Genomic DNA, 27,901 nt, shown 5'->3' on the forward strand with positions numbered 1-27,901 from the left:
AAAAATTCGTTGTCACGGGAACAAGTTGCGTAGGTATTTTCTCAATTAAATCCATTTTGTAATTTATTTTAATGAAAAATGCCGAAAACTATAAAGAATCTGCATGAAGGCATTAAGTATCACAAAATCCGAAAAGGGAGTGAGCCTGGCTGTTACCAGTTACACAGGTAACGATATAATACCTACTCATCAAACCCCATTTTTTAGGGTTCCGTACCCAAACGGTGAAATGGAGCCTCTGCTGTCAGTCTGTCTGTCCGCGTGTCTCTAGTTCGTAGACAAAATGAGTTACAAACCTGTTTGGTACGTATTTGGTGTAGAACGTTGACCCAAAGCGTGAAGGAGTAATAAACACACACACACACACACACACACACACACACACACACACACACACACACACACACACACACACACACACACACACACACACACACACGCACACATACAAACTTTCTCCTTTATAATATTAGTGTGATACTTAGGCAGTGATGTTTTCTAGACCGTCGCAATGTCGCCTCAAGTTCCCAATAACCAACCGGCCGATCCACAAATGCGAGGAGTCGGAACACAAGTACACCATGGTCCCGCAGACCGATGGCTGGCGGCCACTGCTGATTCCCAAGGTCGAGCCGAACTTCTACCCCGCTGTGATGAAGAAGAACGAGTACGAGCGGTTGAAAAAGCAAGCTAGAGTAAGAAGCAATACAAAGCTTTTCTCAAACAGTTACTATACTTGTTTTCAGGTAAAAGTAACACTTAACGACAGAGTCTTGGGCTAGATCACCAAGATCAATATATTGCCACTGCGCAGGTATAGGACCAGCAAGTTTAAGTTAAAACTAAGCCAACCAAATGCTGTCTGCGCTAAATAGGCTGACCTCAGTGTTAAACTACCTGCCTCTCTATTTTGTGCTTATTAGCTTAAAAATGGATATAGGATCTATACTATATTCTTGGGTTCTTGAGATTTATTTGATGTCGTCTAACTACCTAATATGGGAAGGGGGAGGTTTTTATTATGGCATTACGTAGAGAGTTCAACCCTCGAAGACATTGCATAGTAATTATCGTACGGACACCCTCGGGGTGTGCCATAATAAAAACTATCTAATTTATCTCAGTATGGGTGTGCCCACATCACTGATCGATGCGTAACGATAGAACTCATACTCTAGCAGTACCTAGCACACGTCTTGGATCACAACTAATTGGGACGAAAAGCGGGGTGGGTCAACTTGGATTGAACTATGTGTAGTAGGCTTCGCTTTTACTTTAACATCCAGATAGTAACCCAAGAGGAACAGATCCAAGCAATGCAAGCACAAGAAGCGGCAATACAAAAAGCTGCAAAAGAATCTGAAGAAAGGAAACAGAGGTTAAAAGAACAGCTCAAACCTCAACCTGGTGCTGAAGCGGCATCGGGCACCGCTGATCCGGAGTTGGAGGGACCAGACCAGGCTGCTCATACGCTGTCGAGAGCTGAAAGTGAGTCCTAAATGTCTTGTATAATAATCCCCAGATAAATCCCGAGGACCTGGCTGCACGTTTTGACGATCAACAGAAAGGTTTAGTACCAGATAAGTAGACCTCGTAAGGATGGTAGGAGTAGAAAACGGATCATGATGAAGCTGACATATCGGATTGCGAGTCACATTTGAACATTGTAGTTGAAGGTCTTTATGCCCTCATGGTTCCAGGCATATTTGTTAGGTGCGCGTAACCTATCTACACTTCTTACACTGTACTTTCCGATAGTGAGTCGCCATTTAAGTAACCTGCGACTCCAACGCCTATATTGATTCTTAAAACTGTGTAAAACAGTTCAGCTTTGTGACTCGTCGAGCTACAGGTTACTCTGGTTCTCCTATTGCTTTTTCCATATCAGATTCAGTTATGTAGTACGATGTATTAAATACTATTGCTTACAGTACTCCGCGCTAACAACATGCAAGGCCCCAGGCTCTGTAACCGCATCATCCTCGCGTCCAAGTGCCACGCCATCCGTGACGCGCAGATCTCTGAGAAGGACCTCATCAAGAAGGAACTTGATGAAGAAGAGAAGAGGTAAGGGATCACTGCCTTCTCTATCTATGTGCTCTACAAAATATGAGTGCATACCCAGTAAGAAAGATTGGACAATGGACATCAAACTTTAGAAACAGATTCCGGCTTCATAAGCTGTCGCCTGACGGACCTACCAACCAGAAGAGAAAGAAAAAACTTTATTCTTCTTGCTTGAGTCTAACTTCTTAATACTTGTACCTTCTCTTTGATTATCTACTTCATCCATACATATTTTTGTCACGTAAGCAATCCAATTTCTCCGAAAATTCGAAATTGATTTGGATGACTATTTTTGTCCCAAAAAAGTAACTTCAGTCTTCTACTCAATCTTAGCTAGAAAATGTTTTGCTTGGCAGACTAGACGCAATAATGGAGGAGAACCGTCAAGCGGCAGTGCGTCGCGCCGAGGAGGAAGAGGAACGAAGACACCAGCTCCGGCTGCAGAACCTGTCTGCGCTGAAGGAACAAATCAAAGCTCATGAGACTGCCAAGGTTCAGACTTCTTTATATTCTTCCGGCTACATAGCATTTTCTACATGGAAGTCGATTAAATAGAAATAGCGGTAAAATAGAAGTAATTAGTTCCACAATTTGCATAGGTAGGTATAGGCAGAAAAAAATCTATAAAAATACCAGGCAACCAAATTCATGAGTCACAGTTAAGTTTCAATACAATGCATATATTTAGGGTTCCGTATCCGAAAAGTGCCAACGGGACTTAACCGGTATATTCTGTCTGTTATTACTTAACTACTTACTTATCAATTTTTTTTTTATTCTTACGTGTCTTGGACTTCTTTTTGAATTCCAGATAATGGAAGCGGAGCGCATAGAAGAGGAGAGCATCAGAGTGAACCAGGCCAACATCGCGGTGCAGATCGACGAAGCACAGAAATTGAAAGAGAAACATGGCCGACAGGCGAAGCTCAAGGAAATGTTGGATCAAGGTTCCTTCAACGACACGATTTTATCAAAATGCTGATTTACATTTTTTTAACAATAACGTTTAGTTTTACTAAATAATAGTAGTAATTTCTAACAAAATTTTTCAATTTTTTTGTGTTTCCTTCATTGTAGTAAGTAGCTAATACCCGCGATTTTGTCCACGTGGATTTAAGTTTTTTAAATCAGTAAGGCACTTTGATTCCCAGAATAAAAAATATTCTATAGGTATCCGTCTCCAGGATGCAAGCTACTTATATCTGTGCTCATCACTACCATTTTGACTACCTCCCTATAGTAGTCGCCGTAGTCTTATTAGAGGGAGGTTCCAGGTTCGATTCCCGGTAGGGATTTGGAATTTCATAATTTCTAAGTCTCTGGTCTGGTTTTGGTGGGGGCTTCGGCAGTGGCTAGTTACCAGTTACCACCCTACCAGCAAAGCTGTGCCGCCAAACAATCTAGCGTTCCGATACGATGCCGTGTAGAAACCAAAAGGATATGGGTTTGATAAAAACTGGCATACCACTTCCAGGTTAGCCCGCTTTCACCTTAGACTGCATAATCACTTACTACCAGGTGAGATTGCAGTCAAAGTCTAACTTATATCTGAATTAAAATAAAAAAAAGGTCAGCGATTTAAGATCGGACACAATTTGCGTTTATGATTTAGTGTGGAATGTGGTTAGGGTTACCAATGGGTAGATATTACCTATTAACTTAATTGGCCTACGTAATTGCTAAGATGATAAGCACATAAGTAGCTTATACAGTTAAGTAGATAGTTACAATCTTAATTGCGAATATAATTATTCGTGTATTACGTGCCTACCTACAGCCGGTTCTGTCGGTGTATGCTCCACTAATTTCGTAATCCCATGACTGAGAAATCTGGACAGGTAGCAAACTAGTCGGGCGTACACCGACTGTCAAAAGCAGAAGACACTTTAGTAGTTTAAATTATCACAGTGTTCTGTGTTCATTGCCGTTATAACTTGGTCTCCGTTGCGCGCTCCGATCCCTTCGTATGTGAACCCAACTCGCACTTGACACGTTTTAATTGATGATCAATTAATATTATATAACTGCAAAAGTTGTGGTTGTGTTGTGTGTTACATGTAATAACATTGTTAGGTACAATCTCAACGTTGTGATTGGCTGAAATGTTGCTGCAACAAAGCATTTTATCGAAAGAGTTAGTCGGCCAATAAGAGGTGACTGCGATCGTCACACTGCGTCGTTCAACCCCCGCAATCAACCCCCTTATGCAACTTGTTTTAAGTTTAGTAAAGGCTTCCCATATAGATCAAGGAACGATTTAAATAACCAGCCTTCCTTATGAGCAGGTAATGCCGAACTACTGTACTACAAGCAAATTCAGAATGAGGAGGAGCGCATCATGGATCTGCGCATATCCAACTTCCTCAAGCAGAAGCAGGAGCGGGAAGCCAGGAACAGAGCTGAGGCGGAGGCCATCAAAGTTGCCAAGCAGAAAGGCATCGATCACATCGCTAAAGCACAAAAGGTAACATAACTAACATATTATGACAACATGGGATTATTCAAGGGACGTACCAACAAATTCTTGAAAGGCCGGCAACACATCGGCGGTATCTCTGGTGCTGCAAATTTTCATGGGCGACGGTAACCACTTAACATCAGGTGACTCGCCTGCTCGTTTGCTCACTATTTTATATAAAAAAAGGTAAAATCTCTTAGCTTAAGGGCTTCCGAGACGGTCAAGCGGCTTGATGGCAAGCACGTAGCACGTAGTTTTGTTTTGCTTGCTCAAGCCGCTTGATGCGCCCGTCAAAAAGCACTTTCTCATTTCTCGATGAATCTAAATAATATTCACAGGCAGAACAAGAGCTGAAGGAGGAGTTAGAACGCATTCGCAACTTGAAGATCCAAGAGGACGTGGAACGTGAATACCGTCGCAAGGAGCGCGAGGCGGCCATCAAGCGCAACAACGAGATGAAGAGGCTGCACGAGGCCAGGGTGCAGCAGGTTAGTTGCCGACACTGAGGATCTGACCATCATCTCAACTGTGATCTTTTTCCTCTGCTATTCTATTTTTTTTTGGAGCTATTGGCTTGCGCTTGACTGCAATCACACCAAATAGCGGGTGATGTTGCAGGCTAAGTTGGAGCGCACCTGCCTAGAAGGTGCCTTATATTTACTCTTCTTTTGAAGATCCCCAATTTAGGAGGGAAATCGGAAGCCGAAACATGCCATATTCTAGCAGTGCATATTAGAAATGAGGAAGCAAACCACTTCGTACGAGTCCGTGGAATTTCGATTATGTGGGGTTGCAGACTGCAGACCTTTGCGATGTTTCGTAGTGCGATAATAAAATGGCGAGGGGGGAACTAGGTCGAATAGTTTCTTAGCACACTCTCCGAAATAAGAGAAGAATCATTCAGAAGATATTACTATGTAGAAGCGTTTAACTTTTACCACTAGTTTTTTCGTTTATTCGCGAAAATACGCTGTTTGTTTATTTTGCAGATAAACGATATTCACCGTCTAATTGCCAGAGAAATAGCGAAAGATGAGCAGAGCTTCAACAACGCAGCACGTCAGAACGAAGAGTTTATCCGTAAAGAGAAAGAGGTAGGTTTCGTACCGGTATTCGTGATATTAATTTGAATTTAATCTAAATTAGGTAGGTAGTAGGTACCTATATAAAAGGAAAAACTGTCTGACTGACTTATCTATCAACGCAACTGAGTGCGTTCGAGGCCCTCGTAGCTTTAGTTTTAAGTTTATGCAATTATTACCATTATTACATCATTATCTTACAAATCTAACAATTACCAATCAAAAAGTGTACAGTAGTAGGTAACTACTTAGTTATCTATTTAGAATAAATAATTTGACTTTGACTTAATATATGGACGCGTAAACGTCGGAATTTTAAAATTTCAACCCTTAAGAGGGTAAAATAGGGGTTTGCAATTTGAGTAGTCCACGCGGTCGAAGTCGCGGGCTAGTTTTTACTATGTATCTTCATATTATAATGAAAAGCTGTGAGTAATTTTAAATCGTATTTAACATGTCATTCATTGGATTTCAGCTCGTTGAGAAACACAAGGCGCGTGTAGAACAACATCGCCAAGAAATCATGAAACAAATCAACGACAAGGAACGCGCTCGGTGAGATTGGATCCATTAACAACATCGACATTGATCCGTTCATCTTGTTCGTTTTGTAAAAAAACCGGTAATTACAAAAAGCTAACCGGTTTTTTCAGTAGTACAACACTACTGTCAAAGACTAAGGATTTCTTATGCAGTGGTTTCGAAATTTTATATGGATGGATTCTGCTTTCAAAAAGTCGCCGTTTTATGAAAATTCATAATAATAATATATAGGTAAATATTGAATTTCAGGGCGGAACTTCGTGAGAAGATTCACAACGAAGGTGTGGCGCTGCGCATGGAACAAGAACAGCAAGAAAAATATGAGAGAAGAGTTATCAAACAGAAGGTATAATTTATTATTATTATTATGTACCTATTTTTTTTGTGACGAAGTATGCCTGTTGCCAAGAATAAGGTGCATATGTACTGCATATTCTGTACACACATCCAGTGGTGTAACTATACTGTTAAGGGCCTACATGGCAAATTCATCAGATGGGGCTCTTCTTCAATGACTTAACTTTTTCCCGCTATATTTAGACCGTCGCACTATCGCTATTGGTTTGTCAGTCAACTTTCGCTTCCCGCACTACAGAACAGTGCACAATCCACTGTTAATTTAAAGCCAAAGAACGAGTTTTTCAAATACCATAGATTAAACACTATATCTATTTACTTACTGCATGCTATGATATAAAATCTTCTGCACACTGATTTTCAAAATATGAAATCCAGCGTGAGTTTAATTTTCAACAGTGCAAGTTAAACGCACAATTTTTTTGCAGGTGGCTGACATGAGACAGCAAAAAGTTGCAGAGAAGTATGTGAAAGAAGTAGAGCAATCGCTCGGAAAACATGGCTACTAGGTTTGCACATTATCATTAAAATCGACTCAGTAATTTCCAAAATGTTTTTAACATTTTAAAAATCGCGAATAAAATTTCGTCAAAATGAATGTAATGCTTTGAATTTTGCTTGTCGTCTTGTAGCATGATTAGTGAATTAAAATGCAATAAAAAAATTAAGACTGAATAAAAATGTCTTTTATTTAAAAATACTTGAATTATTAATTACCATCATTAAAATAAATTAAAATTAGTATTATAATAAACTATTCTCAGACTATGTTTATTGTACAAATTCTACACAACTTCACTGGAAAAGAAGAATAAAATTCGCTAGGTACAGACATACAATACACTAAAACAGCCATAACATCAAGAATTAATCATAAACACAACATACAATATATATTATAAAAACCACTCATTTTTTAATCTACATTCACGACAATAGTTTATACACATTATTTTTCAAGGCACACTTTAATCAACACAGGTCTTACTATTTTACCAATACATATTTTTAAAGTCAGATTTTAGGTACCACACTAAATCCCATGGCATTAAAAATCATGTAATAATTGTTATCAAATCCACTATCATACATATTGCTGTGACTGCAGTGTCTGTTGTGAATGCCATAAATGACACCATACTGTGTTACATCAGTCAATGACCTTCTCGCCTAACTTGACCACCTTATCCAGGTTATCTTTGAGGGTTTTGAGCTGGTGCAGTACGGTATTATCCATCAGGGAGAAGGGGATGACGTGTTGAGAGGTTCTCAGCTGCTGCGGTTGGAGGGACAGCATTGTCCCGTCTTGGAGCACTATATTGCAGTGGGCTTTGTCGGTGGGTTTCATACTAGAACAGAAAAAGATTCTGCAACTAACAAATAAACTTACAACGAATAAACGCGATTCTCAATCACGCCAAAAGATTACTCTATATAATGAGTGTCTTATAATATACAAGTTTCAAGTTATGAATGGAACAGCTAGGTCCCTGGGCACAGTACCAGCCCAGAGGGAAATAGTGGGAGGGATCAATCAATCAATCAGCCTGTTTGCGTCCTCTGCTGGACATAGGCCTTCCCCAGAGCGCGAAACCACACATGATCCTCCGTCTTCCTCATCCACCCACTTCCCGGAGGGATAATGCAGTGGAATATTAGGCTAAGTGTATATAATCTGCATTCAGGTATAAATAAATAGTGAAATATACTCACGTGTTGCACAAGTTGGCCATGAGAGGCGAGCCTGACATGGAAAACACCATTTCGCCCATACGCGGCTGACGCAGCACTGTCAGCGGGGTGTTTGGAGCTACCTGCACGCACCAGACAGATATCATTATTACTAAGTACACTGTACTTCACAGTGTGCTAGAACTGTTTTCATGCTCAAGAGAAAGAAGGGAAAAGGGGCTGGATTGGTAAAATGATAAATTAGAACAAGGGGATGAAATTGGAAAAAAAATGAGGTGAAAAGGGAAATTATTGGAAAAAGATGAGAGTAAAGAGGATGAATGAGTTTTTTTTTTAATTCAGATAAAAGTTAGCCTTGACTGCAACCTCACCTGGTGGTAAGTGATGATGCAGTCTAAGATAGTAAGTCTAAGCTATGCGGCTAACTTGGACAATCTTTGATTTCTACACGGCATCGTACCAGAACGCTAAAACGCTTGACGGTAGGGTGGTAACTAGCCATGACCGAAGCCTCCCACCAGACCAGACCAGTAGAAATTATAAAATTCCAAACCCCTGCCGGGAATCGAACCCGGGACCTCCCACTAATAAGACCACAGCGCTTACCACTGCGCCAGGGTTGAGGGAAAAGAAGATAACCAAGGTGACTTACTTTGGGCGTGATAGCGGGGTACTGCGTGAGCGCGTTGTGGTTGTAGGCGGGGGTCTTGTACACGGCGGTGGGGGGCGGCGCCATCTTGTGCGCGGGGGTTCTGTACACGGAGCGCGAGCGGCGCCGCTGGGTGGTGGCTCGCGAGACAGTCTTGATGGAGCGCACGGAGGCGTCTGCGGAGCGCGAGCGGCGCCCGCCCGTGCGGGATACTGAGGGTGGGCCTGCGAATTGTACAACAGACTATAGCAATAAGGCTCTTTGTGCACTGCATCCAATCTGAATCTGAGCTATGTTGGTTACTCTGGTTCTCCTCATTTCTGGTTTGATCATGTAGAGATTATCCACGTATATTTCTCTCCATTGCCCACCTTGTCTGCGTTATCCTTGTAATTGGGCATATTCTGACAAAATATTTTATTTTATATTTGTTTATTTTATGGAAACACACAGTACAATAATTAAATAACAGGCAACACATATTATATAAAACACTCAAACCATAACTAATAACCAATGAAATATTTACACACATTAAACAACTTATGTCCAAAACTATATAATCGAGTATAACACGCGTAGGTACAAATACGAAAAAAAAGAATGATAGGTAGGTTACAATCACAACTTATTAGGCAAAAACAAATCAAAACCGAATAGTGCATAGCTAGTCCATTTTTGATAGGATATCCTTAATTGCTAATTTACATTTGGGGAGTTTAATATGTGAGTTTTTGCCAGCTTATGTAATATATTATATGAGTATGATTATTAAAGAAATGATTAGCAAAGAACAGAAAGCTACTCACCCAACATTTTGGTCTGCCCCTTGCCCCCGGAGCCCTGCGAGGACTGGCCTGACAAGTACCCTGATCCCAAAAAGCACCCGGTTAGTGGAAAACATGACTGGTTAGCCAATAGATGATTATTGATTATGTTTGTTTATTGATTTGTGCAGAATATTTGGTGTTGTGCATTATATCGCCTGTTTGTGACTACAACTGTTATTTTGGAAAAGTGTTATTTACTTATTTTTGACTAACAATGCTCAAAAGCAGATGAGAAAGAGGCAATCTAATTGAAACATACAAAATACTAAGTAATGATTATAATGTCCCAAATTTTGAGAGCATGTTTGCGAAAAGGAGCAATCCTAGATTTAGGGGGCATGATATGAATCTACAATATCAATAATTTATCATCATCAAATCCATTGAAACACTTTCTAATCATCAGTTATTCACATCCATACTAATCCATACTAATATTATAAATGCGAAAGTGTGTCTGTCTGTCTGTCTGTCTGCTAAGTTTTCACGGCCCAACCACTAAACCGATTTTAATGAAATTTGGTACAGACTTGGGACACATCCCGGGGAAGGAGATAGGCTACTTTTTATCCCGGAAAATCAAAGAGTTCCTACGGGATTAATAAAAACCGTAATCCACGCGAGCGAAGCCGCGGGCATCCTCTAGTATGGAATAAATTGCTCAAGAATGTGGTTATGTCAAGCTCTAATCAGTTCAAGAATAGATTAGACAAACATTTGGAAAACTGAATAATGTTCAATAAAAGGTTTTATTACATTCAATTATATTGTTTCTATCTACAATACTGGATGGTTAGTCCCACAGAGCGCACCTGCTGAACTTGATACAAACTAATTTACAGCCATTGCAAATATTTCTTCTCAAAAATCAAGTTTTTGAAATAACTTGTTGTAGTCGCAAACAGGTAATATGACATGAGTGATACACTAGCCTGCCTCTAAATATTCCACCTGAATATTTATTCAGGTGGAATTTTTGAAAACCCATTGTTAGTTTTCAAAAAACCCCAACTGTGGTATGCACTGCATCTTTTTCAGACAGTACATTAAAGCGCATTAAATCTGCTATTTCGATTTTTTTTTAAAAGAATTTTATGTACCCAGTGACACTCGTCCTATCAGGACGAATATAATAACGTATCATTTATCTTAATCGGTTGAGACGTTGAGTAGTTACGAGTGGACATACATACAAGTCAAAAACTTCCCTCCTTTTGGGCTTTGCTGCAGTTGGGTAAACAATCAATGCAAAATTTCTGCAAAATTTGACAGCGCAAATCAATATTTTGGCATCATATACAGGGTGTTTGGTAATTAGTATATAAAGACAACACGTACCCATGCTACTTTGATCTGATACAATTTAAAAAATAAATTATGTCAAAGTTTTCATGATCCTAACGTGCCCTAACTCACTGAGATTGTTGGCCACGTTTAGATAGGCCAAGGCCAACGATCTCAGTGAGTTAGGGCACGTTAGGGCCATGAAAACTTGGACATTAAAAAAAATTAAAATTTTGTATGAAATTTTTTATAATTTTATTTCGTCATTTTACTTCAGCATTGTATTTATCAGATCAAAGTAGCATGGGTACGTGTCGTCATTATATACTAATTTCCAAACATCCTGTATAAAGTATGCCTCTACATTATTAGTTTTTCAATAGCTTCTAAAAACACTACTACTAGGAAAAGACAAGGCTCTATTTTTTTTAAGAGTCTAACAGAAAATTATTATTTTTACTCAAAAAGCTTTCTAGTTTCTATGTATAGTATCACAGTATGTGACAGGTCGACATTGGCAGTCGGGTGGGGACGCCCCGCTCACCCGCTCAGCCCCCGCGCTAATCCAGTGTTCTGGCCTCCCCCCCATCTCATACCCCGATTGTCATGTTGACCTGTCGCAAACTATAGGTATTTAGTTAGATGACAAAAGTATGTACATTGCAGCTAATTCAGTTCTACAAAATGACATACCATCATCATGCGACACAGCTCTACTGGAGTGGGCTGCAGATTGTCTGGTTTGGGGCGGCTGGTTTGCTTCTGCTTTCTGAAATAATTTCACTATGAATTAGGGTGGCCTTAAGGCAGACAGACAGACAAAAAAATGATCCTATAAGGGTTCCAGTTTTCCTTTTGAGGTATAGAACCCTAAAACCAATCAATGCGAGTCAGACTCACACACCAAGGGTTCCATACCTTCGTACAAGAACTAACACAATCTCAAACCAGTATAATATGTTCTCCCCAACAGCTATACAACATTGCAAGTTATGGCGGCGGACAGCTCCATCTTACATTATTTGCTAACACTTTTTTTTCACTTTACAAATTCACAGTTTTCAGATTTTTCCCTTTACTTGTGCTATAAGACATTGCTAGCTGCCAAATTTCATGATTCTAGATCAACTGCAAGTACATTGGTTTTGATTCCCTTGTCTTGACAGGCACACTGACAGACAGACAACAAAGTGATCCTATAATGCAATTAAAGTAGTAAGTAAAAACAAAAGGCCAGGCTTGAAGCAAATAGTCTGGCAGTGTCACCACATGCAGCAGAAATAAAAGGTTAAAAAGATCTACAATGGAAGAACTGTCTTGTAACACTAAAGCCAGCAAAAGTCTTATGGAGTTAAAGAGTTTCTTGATGGAGTGACCTTCTCCCAACTCTTGACACACTCATAAAAATCTGATTATAGTCCATACCAAAAAAAATACAGTACAAAAAGCACAAGAAATATACCAATTGCCCAACGGTCTTGTTCAAATCCTCAGCACTGATAGTTGCCAAGAGACACTTGAAGCGCATCTCCACATCTTTGGTTTCTATTTGTGCTTGGTTTTCAAATTTGGTTTTCATTTCTGTTACTGAAAGGTTTAATCAAAATATAACATTAAAGCCTTGTCAAATATAAAATTATAGGTTTGTCAAATATGATATTAAGGCCTTTTCAAATATAACATTATAGCCTAGTAATCAATGACCTATCACCAGCTCACTACTGAGCAAAGATCTCCTCTCGGAATGAGGAGGGTTTTGGTTTGGAGTCCACCACACTGACCGATTGGCAGACTTTCCCGCATCTTTAAGAACATAAATGGAAAACTCTGAGGTATACAGATTTTCTTCTCCATCAAAGCAGTATTTAATTGCTTAAAATGCATAGCCCTGAAAGTTAAAGGTCAAGCCAGGGCTCAAACTCCAGATACCCCAAATAGGGGGCCAAAGTCTAAACGAAATAGATTTGCAGTCTTTTCAAAATACCTATTTTAAATTTTACTAGCAACCAATCTCAGCTTTGCTCGGGTGCAACTAAACAAGTTAGCCCTTGACTGTGTTTCAACAGGTGTAACTTGTAAGTGGTACCTAAGTGATGACTGGCAGGTAATGCAGTCTAATATGAAAATGGGCTAGCTTGGAAGATTAAACCTATACCAATGACTTCCTATGCAGCATCGTACCGGAACTCTACCCTCTCGCCACTAGGCGTGGAGAAAAAAATCTACGTCAATGAGCACCTAACACCAGAAAACAAGCAGTTATTGAAAGCAACTAAAGCTCTTGCGCAAGAAAAAGCTTACAAATTTGTATGGGTTCGTAACTGCAATATTTTTTTAAGGAAAAACGAGGAATCACCTGCTCTGAACATACGTCTCGAAAAGGATCTATCCAAAATAAAGTGATCGTACGCGTTAAACCTTTTTCGAATTATTTTTTAGTAATAAATATCTCTAATACCTGTCACACACACATGTCGCAACATACATATCCTAACCATACTCGACATAACAAATTACACACACTAACATTACATACGTCATATGTACTACACACGAATCTTAGTATTCAGCAAACTAAACCATACATCATGCAGTCCTCTTTTGCACCACATACTACACTTAATAAAACAAGCATATTATATTATCATAGTAACTATAGCCAGTCCGTCTCCAAAATTCTCCTCTATATTTTAATTTATTACATTCTACCTTACACCTACCATTTAAATACGACCCATCTTAAACCACGTACCTCTTCAAAATATAGTATATTTCACTATCATTATATCTTGGTACTTACCATAACAGTCCACAGGTGCTAATCACATAGAATTACTTTACCAAAATGTACGTGGTCTGCGTACCAAAACAGAGGTGTTTCGACTAAATATCTTAAATCACGGATACGACCTCATCTTAATCACTGAATCATGGTTAACAGAAGGTATTTACGACCGTGAAATTTGTGATGATAGATACGATGTTCTCCGATGTGACCGAAACCTGGAGACATCCACTAAGAAAAAGGGCGGTGGAGTCTTATTATGTGCGCGTAAGGAGCTAAATATACAGCTGCATCGAGAGTGGACGTGCCCTGGCGTTGAATCTCTATGGGCGACTATACCTGCTCAGTCCCTAAAAATCCAAGGTAATCGTAAGATTCACATCGGGTTAATTTATGCGCCACCAGACAACCTCTTACCGGCTCGACTTGAATCCATCTCCTCTCGCCTTGCTGAACTCGTTGCCAAGTATCCTAACGACTACATTATCTTAGCTGGTGACTTCAATCTACCAAACGTAACGTGGTCTGACTCCGGACCCACCATCCACAAACGCGGATCTGTGGAGTTACATAATGCGTTTATGAATATGATAGATATATGTAACCTATCTGGACTAAAACAACTTAATACTGTCCCCAATAGTAAACATAACACGTTGGATCTATTGTTCAGTAACATAGATCTCAATGTAAGCCACTGCTCTAATCCTCTAGTCCCAGAAGACACGTTTCACCCGTGTCTCCAATTCAATCTCTCTAATCTGCTTCTTCGTAACACTCGCCAAAAACCTATTAAAAAACCCAACTTTTTCGAAGGAGACTACTGTCAAATCAACGAGCACTTATCTAAGATCAATTGGCACGAAGCACTCTCAGCTAAATCAATGAACGGCATGGTTGAGAAATTTTATTCTGTTCTAAACGAAACAATCAAGAAATTTATTCCAGTAAAAGTAAAGTACAAATCTAATTTTCCTGTATGGTACTCCAAACCTCTAATCCACATAGTGAAAGAAAAACTTCGTAAGCATAAACAATGGAAAGTTCACAAAAATCCCCGCGATTACGACGAGTTCGCTATTCTAAGAGCAAGACAAAAACAAATACAAAATAAGTGTTACACTTCTTACATCCAAAGTATGCAAACTTACATTGCCAAGGACCCTAAGCTTCTTTTTTCTTTCACTAAATCTCTTAGAAACGATAAAAGAGGATACCCTACCAAGCTCACATTAGGTGATACTGTATATACTGATGAAGTGTCTGCTTGTAACGGTTTCAGTAAATACTTTGAGAGTGTCTTTGCCAAACCAGCAAACTCTTACGACGCGATGAGCGACTCTAACTTGAGCTATAAAGAATCAATCTGCAAAATCACCATTGACGAGAATAATGTACTCAAGCTTCTCAAAACTCTGAAAATTAACAAGGGAGCCGGTAGTGATGGTATTCCACCTATTTTCCTGAGCAAGTGTGCTTCAAATCTGGCGAAACCTCTCACGATCATCTTTAACCACTCCATAAACGTCTACTGTAGTTTCCCAGACATCTGGAAAGAAGCGCTAATAGTCCCCATCCACAAAAGCGGATCTAAAACTCAAATTGAGAATTACCGACCTATCTCTATCCTCAACGTAATGAGCAAGTTGTTCGAGTCAGTTATTTACTCATACATATCTCCAATCATTTCGAGATCTATCCCCTACGAGCAGCATGGATTTATGAAAAACCGTTCCACTGTCACCAACTTAGCGGTCTTCACGGACTATGTCTTGCGGAGTATGGATGAGAGACACCAGGTGGATGTGATCTATACGGATTTCGAAAAAGCTTTCGACCGTGTGGATCACGTGATTCTGCTTCACAAGCTAAGCATCCTAGGAATAAATGGCAACTTACTCCGATGGCTAACTTCATATATAAAAAACCGTATGCAGGCTGTAGTAACAGGCAGCGCTAGAAGCAACTTTATAACCATTCCATCAGGGGTACCCCAGGGGTCTATCCTAGGTCCCCTCCTATATAATGCCTATCTATATGATATTGGTAGCTGTTTTAGCCATGCACAATATTTAATGTTTGCTGACGATAAGAAAATTTTCCTTAAAATACGTTCCCTTGAGGATTGTTATCGGCTACAAGAAGACTTAAACGCCCTGAGTGATTATTATGTTAGGAATAGAATTATCGTTAACGTCAAAAAATGTCACCACATAACTCTTTCTCGTAAAACTAGCTCTATATCCTTCGACTATCATATAAACGATGTAAACATAGCTAAAGTCAAAACCGTCCGAGACCTGGGTATTAAAATTGACGCTAAACTATCGATGAATGAGCATGTCGAAGTCATAGCGGATAGAGCCTACAAACAACTAGGTTTCATTAAACGCGTAACACGTACTTTCAGTAATATTGAATGTATAAAAACCCTATATTTTGCATATGTTCATAGTATTCTCGAATATGGGTGCAACATTTGGTCACCGTATTACATTATACATACTCAAAGACTAGAATCAATACAAAAACAATTTCTTAAGTACCTGGCGTTTAAAGAATTCAAAAAATTTAGCAGTTATAAAGAAGCCTGTTCGCATTACAAAATTGACTCACTGGAACTTAGAAGGAACCAAAGTGACATGATGTTGCTACAAGCTATTTTGACTGGACAAATTGACTGTCCTAGCCTGCTGTCAGCTTTCTCACTCAACGCTCGCTCCTTTAGGCCTCGTAAACCTCAGCTACTTTGCGTACCGAAATCCAATACAAACTACGCCCAAAACTCCGTACTTCTACGCCTGGCGCGAACTTACAATAAAACTTATTCAGATTTAGACCTTTTCCACCTATCCAAAATACAATTAAAAAAAGAAATAATTAAACTGCATCAGAAAAATAATAATATGTAACTATGTATTTATGATATTATAAAACTACTATTTATGAATTATAATATTTATGTTAATATCTATAATCACACACACACACACACACAAATGCGCGCGCGCACACAGACACTCAAACGCACACACACTCACACACACACACACACACACACACACACACACACACACACTAACACTCGCTTAGTTCTGTTATAATTTATAATCTCTTTTATGTTAACTGTAATCATACTCATATATTGTAAACCCATTTGGCCTTATTTTTATATAGTTTAAAATGTAAAATTATAATAATTGTACCGCTGTTGTTTACAAATAAAGGAATAAAATAAAAATAAAAATAAAACTCTAGAGATCTCTTGGTAGTACAGTCTTGCCGGTAAGGTGGAAGCCCTCAACAAGACAAAAGTATTATATCAAACTAATAATTACGTTTAAATGTTGTAATTTATGCAGCATCGCAGTTTTTCAATTGCCCAGATGTGGACGCAAATAGGAAATAGTAAACTTACCAAGTTTGTCGATTTTATTCTGAGCTTCATAGCATTCGCCTACTTGCTCTTGTTTCCGTACAGGTCGTTTTGTGCGTGGCATTTTTCACTACTAATTCAACTTAACTATCTAAATTTTTTACAAATCAATTAAAACTTTTGTAATACAATCAAATCAAAACAAAATTAAATGAACCGACAAAAGGCAATTTTATTTTTAACCGACGTGCGACATTTTGAATTTGCTAATCACAAACACAGATTACAAATGACTAAATAGTTAAGTCGCTTTACAAAAATAAAATAATTGCGATTCAATTATCGATTTTCTAAAACCGATACAAGAACCAGAGATCCAGATTAGAATTTCAAGTAAAAATTGTGTGTTCGAAGCCTAAGTAGATTTTGTATAGTTTATCTGTTACCGGATGTATAGAAATTTGACTTTAGGATCCCTAGGATTACAAATGGATCCGGGACTAGAGCTTTTGAAGATTTTTTAAAATGATTCTGTAAAATTTCTTCTACCATTACTAAAATACTATTTTGATTGTTTTAGTAATATTTTCTAAATTAAGCAAAATTAGTTTCTCCGTCGACATTGTACATTGTTATCAAATCGCTGATTGGTCAATTGTCTGTGATTGTTATGATGAATGAAGAATGGCGGACGTTGTCATATTGCGATATTTGTTCACATTTTTACTTTTAAACGCTTGCCATGGTGAGTAATTGTGATAAAGTGTGCGCAATTTACTGTGGAAACCTGAAACGGATCTGCTGTGCAAATTTTGATGTAGTTGTTGTGTAGGAAAGTGGTAAAAATGGGTTCGCTTCCGTACTGTGGCTTCTAACATCGTTTTTATTATTGTTTTTTGGTACGACGCAAACGCGATCGTGTTGTTTATTTAACATTTATAGCGACTAATATCAGCCTGGATAACTTTCACGTTTCACTATAATGAATGAGAGTACATTCAACAGATTTCTGTTTGGTAGTCGAAACTTTTCACTAAATAGTGGGCTTACAAGTGGGAGGATTTAGAACTAGGGAGCTTTCTTTTACTTAAAAGATGCTCAAAGCTTTTTCTTAGTATTAATCTTGGGTTTGCGTGTTCTAAACCCATACATACTTTGGAGCCTACTTACTACATCAAACCATAAAAAGACCATAAACTAAAATAAGTACCTAGGCCCTAGTATGTACAAATCATGGTTCACATATTTTATATCTGCAAAATATTCCAATTCGGGATTTATTTTATTATATTGTCATTATTTCGTGTGAAAAAGAAACTCTGTTATCTATCACTTATCCGAAATGAGAGCAGTAGAATTTTTTATTTATTTATTCAACATCAAATTTCTTAAACTATTTTAGCACAAAAACTTAAGAAAAATTATAGATTAAAACAAAACAAAAAATTTCATAGGAGGAACATAAACTAAATGAAAATTATTGAAATTTTAATGTAATGGTACTGTTTCGATCAAAATCATGAACTTTGGATTCAATTTCAGTAGTTTTGGACTGTTTTGTTTGGAAATGAGTTCAAATTTATATTGAGTGGGCCAGGGATGCAACAAAAAAAAATTTCTTGGGATTTTTTCTGTAACTTATTTAATTTTTAAGTGGACTAGGAAAATACATTAAATGAAATATTTTGTTTGACTTACAGCTGGACTCCCAGGCTTTGATAACCTGGAGCAAGATGGGGCTCCCAGCACCAAACCAGCCAATCACATCAGAGATGACATGCTTGCAATTGATAAAAAGATGATGGTACAACAACCCAGGTGAGAAATTTTGCATCTTACTGAAATGCAGTCAAAACTGTTTACAGCAACATTGTTGTTTATAATGAGGATCATCATCATGATGGATACTCACTACTGAACACGGGTCTGCTCTCAGAAAGCGAAGGGTTTGACCACAGTCCACCACACAAAACAAGAGTGAATAGGCACCTTCTAGGTAAACGCGTCCCATCTTAGACCACATCATCACTTTCCATCAGGTGTGATTGTGGTCAAACGCTTACCTATAGTGAATAAAATAAAATAAAAAAAACACCTTTGAGGACATGAAGAACTCTCAGGCATGCAGGTTTCCTCACAATGTCTTCTTTTACTGCTAAAGCAAGTGGTATTTAATAGTAAATTCAATGTGACCATATCATGTAATTAAATTGATTGTTATTTTTACCTGCTGCTAAGAAGAAGGAAGTTTCAGAAAAGGTATTGTTTTTCAATATGTTTCTAATAAAGCCTACTTAATATTAATATTGTATTGTGACAGTGTTTTAAAAACCAACAAAAATTGTGGATGTTTCGGTTTGTCCTTCAATCAGATAGCAGTGGAGTAAAAGATTGGTATATTCTTGCATAGATATATTGAAAGAGCTGGAAAGTGACATAGGCTACTTTTTATCCTGGAAAATTAAAGAGTTTCCGCAGGATTTTTAAACACCCAAATCCAAACAGATCAAGTTGCAGGCATCAAGTGGTTCATGATAAAACAGTGTAAACTGTACATATTGTTGTAATATGTACTGGGCTGGTTCTGTTCCTGGCGGCAATTAGTATTGGACGAGAACTGTAAAACAGTGGTAATCACAAAAGATCAGTAACAGTGAATACAGGGTCTGAAGGGCCCTGCATAGCTGCCAAACCAGCAAGAAAAAAAGACTGTACTGGACACTTTACATACATATTACAGGTATAAATGCCATCTGTGCGAGTCGCCGGAGTGCGGCGACAGCGACGCGACAGTGGCGCAGCAAGTGTGCGGGTCTGCGTTGTACTGTTTCAAGTCCACAGTGCGCGCGTCGGACGGCGCCTTGCGCCATTCCCGCGGCTGCTCCACGCACCGCGACCATTACCAGTTCACCTGTCGCACCAACCAGGCTTCACAAAGGTTAGTTATGTGATATTAACCGCGACATTCATCTACGCGAATCGTCTAAGTTATAACTCGCACAGTTTTCTGTCCCACCGTACAAGAAATAGCACTATTCATGATGGTCGTTTTGAAATTTGTTGTTATAGCAACAATAGAAATACACATTCTGTGAACATTTCAAATCTCTATGGTCTACTACGGTTTACGATATACAGACCGATGGACGGATAGACAGACAGTGGAGGCTTAGTAATAGTGTCCCGGTGGCACCCTTCGGGTACGAAACCCTAAAAAGAACTAAACTACTGAATCAATTTTACTTTTGCAATCAACAGTATTTTTAATAGAAACACATCATGCAACAAGTATTATTATTTTTATTTAACGTTTTTTGTTGTTGCAGGCCACGCAAACGTCACGCAGGGCAGCTAAACATAACCTGCTGTCAGGGGGACATGTGCAATGATGGAAGCTTCCCGTCCTTGCTACCGTCAGATATGGCCATAGAGCCCCTAACCGCTGGAGCCTGGAAGCTGTGGCTCAGCGTGACGCTGTCTGTGTTGGCCGTCAGCGTCATAGGAGCCATGGCTATACTGGTGCTGCGCAGGAGTCACCGGTGAGTGTGATAGGGTGAACACACAGCTCTCTCTGTCTCTCTCAGACATTTCATGTAGGACTTCATGAAAGAATGGATGGTGCTGCTTTGCTGCGTCGGCGTATTTTCTCTCGTAGTGCGTAGATATACGTATGAAGTTACCTAGAATCATTAATTTTGGCAGATAGGTAGGTTATAGGTAGGTATACCACAAGTAAAGGAAAATATCCGAAAACCGTGAATTTGTGGTTACATCCCAAAAAAAATTAAAATTTGTTCATGAAAAAATAATCTGAATTTTTATTTTTTAAATTAAGATAACTATACCAAGTGGGATATCATATGAAAGGGCTTTACCTGTACCTACATTTTAAAACAGATTTTTATTTATTTTTATGCATAATAGATTTTGATTTATCGTACAAAATGTCGGAAAAAAATATCCGAATACGGAACAGTGCGCGAGCCTGACTAGCACTTTGCCCGTTTTTTTTAGATAATTAAAAAAAAATATATTAATTTGAGTATAATTTTGTGATTCATTGTTACAGATTGCGGGTTTCACGTGCAGCACAAAAGTTGGGAGCAGATTCTAACTATTTTCCTTCAATGTACAGTCCTCATGTCACCAGTGCCTATTATGAAGGTAAGAAAACGAAAAGTATTTATGCAGAGGAATTCTTCAACCAATATATAGCAATTTTCAGGTTAGCAAAATGTTGGTTAAAAAACCGGTGAAGTGCTATCGTACATATATAACACTATGTTTTTTTTTTTTCTTTTAATTTGCATGGCCGCCATTTTGAAATTAGCTATCTTGGTTATTTGTTATTGGTTGTTATAGCGGCAATAAAAATACACATTCTGTGAAAATTTCAACTCTCTAATTACGGTTTATGAGATACAGCCTGCTGACAGACAGGTGGCGGTAGGCTGGCAACCTTCTGGTATTGAACCCAAAAAAAAGAAAAATACTATTTTTCTAATAAAATAAAATCTTCTATTCTATCTTTCTAATAAAATAAAATATTTTACCCTAAATGTATTTATTATAAGTATGTCAGAGAAAGAATCATAAAAAATAGGTTTTAAAAATCGTGGATCTAAAGTGAAGCTAGAAACATTTTTTTTAAATATCTGGTTTTCCAGGTCTGGAAGGGTCACAAAACGGTGGAGGCCTCCACGCGGTGGCGGCCGGGGACTCCACACTGAGGGAATACTTGGAGTGCTCGGTGACCAGCGGCTCAGGGTCTGGTCTCCCGGTGATGGTGCAGAGGACCTTGGCGAAGCAGGTCACCCTGATCGAAAGGATCGGCAAGGTATAGTTTAGGAAGTACCGATTATGAAAATGACGTCCATAGTTTTTTTTTTTTTGAAGAAAAAGTGTAAAGGCAATTTTTATAGATGTCCTCAGCTTCGCCCGCGTAGATTTAGGTTTTTAAAAATCCCGTGGGAACTCTTTGCTTTACCGGGATAAAAAATTGCCGAAGTCAATTTTCAGGGTCTTGTAAGCTACCTCTGTACCAAATTTCATATAAATCGGTTAAACGGATAGACGCTGAAGAATCCTGTAGGAACTCTTTCATTTTCTGAGATAAAAAGTATGCAGTTGGTTAACAATGATAATTGACTTGTCCCCAGGGTCGCTATGGCGAAGTATGGCGTGGGTCCTGGTACGCGGACAGCGTGGCGGTTAAGATCTTCTTCTCGCGAGATGAGGCCAGCTGGCGGAGGGAGACGGAGATATATAGCACCGTACTGCTCCGGCACGACAACATCCTCGCGTACATAGGCAGTGATATGACCAGCAGGAACAGTTGTACACAGGTATGGCGTGAGCCCTCTCACTCGCACACTATACCGTGTGAGCGAAAGGTGATAAACAAGATATTCTTCTCGTAAGACGAGGGAGACGGAGATATATAGCACCGTCCTGCTCCGGCACGACAACATCCTCGCGTACATAGGCAGCGATACGACCAACAGGAACAGTTGTACACACTATGGTCTCAGCCCTCTCTCTCGCACGCTATACTGTGTAATCGAGAGGGTTGAAGAAAATATCCTTCTCGCAAGGCTGGCGCTGTTGTACCGTGTTGTACGGTATGTACCGTATGGTATATTGTGTACCATATGGTACGCTAATACATCTACCACATTATGTACAGTGTGATATGCTAATAAATGCCCTACTTTGTTCTAGCTCTGGTTAATCACACACTTCCACCCGCTGGGCTCGTTGTATGAACACCTGAGTAGGACCACTCTGACGAGGCACCAGATGATGCTCATTTGCCTGTCCATCGTCAACGGCCTGCTACATCTACACACAGACATACACGGCACACAGGTAAGAATTGAGTCTCGGGGAGCATGTTAAGCCATTGCTCCCTGAATTCCTAAAAGGCCGGCAATGCTTTAGCGGTTCCTCTGGAACTGCAAATGTTTATGGACGGCAGTGATCACTTAACATAAGGTGACCCGCCTGCTCGTTTGCTCTCTATTTTTAATTTTTAAAAAAACTTGCAGACATATGCAACTATTTGTGTTTGTTTGTAGGGCAAACCAGCGATAGCACACAGGGATATAAAGTCCAAGAACATTCTGGTGAAAGTGAACGGCGAATGCTGTATAGCGGACCTGGGGCTGGCGGTGACGCGTCAGCACGTGGCCAGCGACCTGACGCACAACCCACGCCAGGGCACCAAGCGGTACATGAGCCCGGAAGTATTGGATCAAAGGTACCCTTCATTGATATCAACTAAATACGGGATAGTAATGAAGATATCTGTAGGAGAACCCGAGAAACCGACAGCTTTCACTGCCAGCCTGGCAGTGGAAGCTGTCAGTAGTGCCAGGGGTCACTAGTAGAGATCTCTTAGAGGGATAACTGCTTTCCTGTCCATTTCTGATCTTTTTCTTTTAACTGTTACAGATTGTTGGTATAAAAAAAATTGCATTATAACTCAATTTTCGGTTTAGGGTATATGTTATATACCAAATACCAAAATGTTACGTTTGTACTCATTTCGTCTACGACATAGAGACCTGTGACACGTGGATGGTCAGACAGACAGACATGATTTACGTCATGTACATTATAACTTACTGTTGACAGTATGAACATGCGTTGCTTCGAAGCGTACCGCAAGTGTGACGTGTACGCGCTAGCGCTGGTGCTGTGGGAGGTGACTCGGCGCGTGTCGCCCGCGAGAGAGCATCGCGCGCCCTTCAGCGAACTGGCGCCCGCGGACCCGAGCTTCGACGACATGCGCAAGATTGTGTGCACGGACAACGCCAGGCCCGCGCCGCCTGACGACCCGCATCCGGTACGTACCTACCACGTGGTACAGTGACCCCAATATGGTACATTATATACCACACGGTATATTATATACCACACGGTATATTGGGCACCTCACAGTACATTACATACCACACGATACGTTTACCACATGATACATTACATTCCACACAGAGTGTAGTGTACCACACACAGTACACAGCGTACCTCACGGTACATATTATACCACTCGGTATATTATATACCACGAGGTGCGTGCCCCGAGATCGAACCCCAAACCCTACTAGGAGGCAGACCTCTTAACTTCTAGGCTATCACTGCTAGTAAAGCAATACTATAACATTTCTTTCCAGACAATGGTGGGCATGGCGAACCTGATGCGCGAGTGCTGGCACCAGAACGCGTCGGTGCGGTTACCGGCACTACGCATCAAGAAGACGCTCCTGAAGTTAGCTGCAAACGACAATGCGATCAGACTGAACGAAGACAATGAGGTCTATGTGTGAAAGTGTGTTAACAAGTGTTTAAAGGTGAAAAAAAATTGTTAGGAAGTGTGAACTAAGTGAATATACGGTCGTGGAGTTATGCAGAAAGTAGGTACTAACCCAAAAACAGATCCTTTATATTGTACTCATCGTAATATACGACTTTTGCTATGGGACTAGCCCTAGGCTTAAATCATGTAAAAATCTCACCTTAATTTTTCTCATGAGAAGGGTTGGTCCCAGAGTAAAAGTCGCTTATTGTTACAACCAGTGGCCTCATTTTGGATAAGGATCTCTGTAATATTGTTGGTTTTCGGGACTCTCAATATACATACACAACTTTGTAACATACCACTTGAGGAAGAAAAATTTCGATTGCTTGATTGAAACAATTTTCTATAAAAACTAAGAATACCATAAATATTTGAGGTGTAGTGATACGAATTTGGTTGTATACAATTCTCTAAACTAATTTCTGGTCTGCAGTTTTTTCATCTGCCTAAAAAAGATAGCTTGATAGCTTCAGGCATTACAAAGAAAGTTTTGTTACTCCTTTCATAATGTTCCTGTAATAAAAAATATGATTTTTAGTCCCATTGGTCTACTTTTTATTTTATGTACATGAACTGAGTACCTAAGTCTGTTATAACACTGTATGGTATCCCATAATTTTTATAAAAATTTGTTTTCATATAAAAATCGACTCATAGTACTCGAAACCTTGTTTTTGTTGAATCATTTTGACAACTCCCAAAAATTTTTATTTTTTTACAGAAAATGTTTTTGATGTTCATGTTAACATCTGGTTGCCATAAATAACTAACTATACTGGTGTGTATCTAAATATTTCTTTCTAATTATGATTATTGTGCCATGTATAGCATTTTAAACTAAGAACCTAAAATATTATGATAAAAATTAAAATATCATAAATTGTAGGATTACTTAAGAACAGTGTACTATTACAAAAATAAACTAAAATTATTTTTGCGCTAAACTTATATTTTATCTTTTGTTACTACAGAAGTTAAAGAGAGATCACTGATTTTAGTTTTTTTCTTATGAAAACCGTTATTTTATCATTTTTTTTGACATTTTAATTTTACAAAATAAAATTATATTGAATAATAAATAGCCTTTATCATGTATAATAAATAATTGAATAAATTGTAATCTTAGTAGAATTAAATTGTTATTAGTTAGAGATATTCTAATATAAAATTGCGAATCCCGTATCTGAGGATATAACTAACAGGGCGCCATTTTTTAAAGCACAGCTCAAAAAGGTGCGTAAACCTCGCGCCAATACCTATGTAGTCTGTGTCGCTACAGGTACTTGTCACACACACAAGCGTACGAATTTGTCTTCACTTTTTGAAATAAAATGGAATGATCTTTGCCTATCTGAAGTTTTATAATATCTTTGAAATTTCATGTGTAGGAGGGCCCAGTTTTAACTTAGAATATGTCTACACAATTATATAAAGTGCCGATTAGTATTGTAACGTGTAAATTAAAGTGTATATAACATTATTTCTAGGTTTAAATTCATATTTTAAAACTCCCAGTGGATCATATTACACCATTTGTATAATGATCTTGTACTTGCGCAGTGGTGAATTTATCGATCTACTTGTACGAGGCTAGACGCGATTTACAATTTAATACAAGATTGAGGATCAGGAGCCTCCTGTTCGGGAAATCGGGGGTTCTATGCCGGGCATGCACCTCGCAACTTTTTTTTTAAAGAATATTAGCCATGCTAATAATGACTAATACTCTTTCCCCTCCAATTAAGCGTAAAGTTTGTGCCAGGGGTGGGTACGACAATAGCGCAACGGGTGGGGTTTGAACCGCCGACTTTTCGGAATTCAGTCCGCTCCTCAACCGTTGAGCTATTGAGGCTTTTAACTTTTCGGAGTTACGTGCGTTTTAAGCAATTAAATATCACTTGCTTTAATGGTAAAAGAAAACATCGTGAGGAATCCTGCAAGCCCGAGAGTCCTCCATAATGTTCTCAAAGGTGTGTCAAGTCTGCTAATCCACACTTAGCCAGTGCAGCGTGGTGAAATACGGCCTTAACCCTTCTCAGTCTGAGTGGAGACTTGTGCTCAGTAGAGACGATGGGTAAATAAATTATTTCATCATCATCATAATGGTTAACATTATGATGATGATGAAATAATTTATTTTTAATAGGCAACATCTCTATTCTGCCGCACAGTTGGTTCATCATTAAACATCTGTTGCATAGTAAGCGATTGCCTTTAACATCGTTTTATATAACTTCACTCGCAGCTAAATATTGGCTTTAAGTTTTTTTTATTATTAATATTTTTCTATTGTTTATTGAATCTCAATTGCAATGAACACTTGTTAAAGTAACACTAGCGATAATTCTACATAAGAATGTATTTTTTAAGTTATTTTTGTCGCAAATACCAGATTGACTAAAAGTCAAAAGCGACCTAATACAAAATTTTGAATTTTTTGATTTGTTTTCATATGTTAGATTTAAAATAAATAAAGTAAGACAGTGGTATTGATTCCGAGAGCAACTTTTTAGAGTATTCACATCTTTTTCTTACCAATGTAATAAGAAAAGCACAGACAAACGTATTTTAATTCAAAACTGGCAAACCTTGTGACTAGGTGCCAGTCTTGATCATAGACTTTACTAGAATAGCACTAAAATTTTATGTTGTTAATTTAAAATTCATTTTAGCAATATTAAATAGAAAAACGTGCAGATATTTTTAATTTAGTTTAGAGAAAGTCATCAAAATGTCTATTAATCCAAAATTTAAAAATTCTGGTAGTGGTTTTGAAAAATCAGATAGCAGATTCAGATAATAAAATTTTGTATTATGCTGCTTTTCTTCTGAATTTTGATATGTATTGTATTTGATTTATTGGACAATTTATGCATTTATCATGTTTCTTTATTTTTATATAAAATGACAATAATAATTGAATAAGGCAGTCTGTGTGAGTAATTTTATGGGAATAGTACTTTTGTGTTAGTTTTATATTATTGTTAGACAATTTGCATTAAAAATTCACGAAAATAGTATTAAGTCAATAAAAAAAAATAAGGCCATATTTTTGCATTTAAAACTAATATGTAGTAAGGAAAGAACGAATAAGTAAAATAAGTAATAATCATTGAATTTTGAGTTAGGTCACTCTTGCACAGACTGCCTGCTTTTAACATTAATTGATTTTGGTTTACTTTAATTACTACAGTAAAATATGATAATTTTTAAGGTAATTTGGAGCTTATTTGGCTGTACACAAAACTTTAACTAAAACACATGCCATCACAGAACTCTAAATACTCTAATATAACATAACATACATAACATATAAATACATACATATTTAGATCTCACTCACCATATTTGCTCCATGTGTATAGTCAAAAGTTCGATTCTAGTTCTTAATTTGAGGGTAATCCGTATTTTTGACATG

At 38.4% G+C, this 27,901-nt stretch overlaps 3 protein-coding genes and 1 long non-coding RNA gene across 8 annotated transcripts in view; 3 read left to right on the plus strand and 1 right to left on the minus strand.

The window, feature by feature from the left end:
* LOC123865510 (cilia- and flagella-associated protein 45) lies at positions 1-7,182 on the plus strand. Its single transcript, XM_045906573.1, has 12 exons — positions 1-167; positions 503-695; positions 1,287-1,488; positions 1,932-2,067; positions 2,424-2,559; positions 2,879-3,014; positions 4,353-4,531; positions 4,864-5,013; positions 5,515-5,619; positions 6,083-6,162; positions 6,400-6,496; positions 6,936-7,182. The coding sequence occupies exons 1-12, from the start codon at positions 79-81 to the stop codon at positions 7,014-7,016; spliced, it is 1,584 nt and encodes a 527-aa protein (XP_045762529.1). The 5' UTR covers positions 1-78; the 3' UTR covers positions 7,017-7,182.
* Positions 7,178-17,399, minus strand: LOC123865514. 3 transcript variants are annotated; one of them, XM_045906581.1, is made up of 7 exons: positions 17,166-17,399; positions 12,425-12,549; positions 11,656-11,731; positions 9,658-9,717; positions 8,852-9,072; positions 8,221-8,321; positions 7,178-7,856 (listed from the first exon to the last, which is right to left on the minus strand). In XM_045906581.1, the coding sequence occupies exons 1-7, from the start codon at positions 17,245-17,247 to the stop codon at positions 7,658-7,660; spliced, it is 864 nt and encodes a 287-aa protein (XP_045762537.1). In that variant the 5' UTR covers positions 17,248-17,399; the 3' UTR covers positions 7,178-7,657. The 3 variants fall into 3 exon arrangements, with proteins under 3 accessions (XP_045762537.1, XP_045762536.1, XP_045762538.1); XM_045906580.1 differs by having other exon boundaries at positions 8,852-9,075; XM_045906582.1 differs by lacking the exon at positions 9,658-9,717.
* The window catches only part of LOC123865519, a 24,430-nt gene continuing 6,876 nt past the window's right edge, over positions 10,348-27,901 (plus strand). Inside the window, exon 1 of the long non-coding RNA XR_006795985.1 lies at positions 10,348-10,572. This is a non-coding gene — a long non-coding RNA (uncharacterized LOC123865519). The remainder of the gene's footprint in view (positions 10,573-27,901) is intronic.
* Positions 17,617-25,132, plus strand: LOC123865509 (activin receptor type-1). 3 transcript variants are annotated; one of them, XM_045906571.1, is made up of 13 exons: positions 17,617-17,868; positions 18,824-18,941; positions 19,362-19,382; positions 19,864-20,061; positions 20,450-20,662; positions 21,193-21,287; positions 21,791-21,960; positions 22,283-22,384; positions 22,560-22,641; positions 22,843-22,991; positions 23,201-23,382; positions 23,760-23,970; positions 24,299-25,132. In XM_045906571.1, exons 1-13 carry the CDS (start codon positions 17,808-17,810, stop codon positions 24,449-24,451), a joined length of 1,755 nt encoding a protein of 584 aa, XP_045762527.1. In that variant the 5' UTR covers positions 17,617-17,807; the 3' UTR covers positions 24,452-25,132. The 3 variants fall into 3 exon arrangements, with proteins under 3 accessions (XP_045762527.1, XP_045762526.1, XP_045762528.1); XM_045906570.1 differs by lacking the exon at positions 22,560-22,641 and having other exon boundaries at positions 17,619-17,868; positions 22,283-22,468; positions 22,845-22,991; XM_045906572.1 differs by lacking the exons at positions 19,362-19,382; positions 22,560-22,641 and having other exon boundaries at positions 17,620-17,868; positions 22,283-22,468; positions 22,845-22,991.

Source organism: Maniola jurtina, chromosome 5 (genome assembly GCF_905333055.1).
Source record: "Maniola jurtina chromosome 5, ilManJurt1.1, whole genome shotgun sequence".
In the NCBI taxonomy this organism is placed as follows: Eukaryota; Metazoa; Arthropoda; class Insecta; order Lepidoptera; family Nymphalidae; genus Maniola; species Maniola jurtina.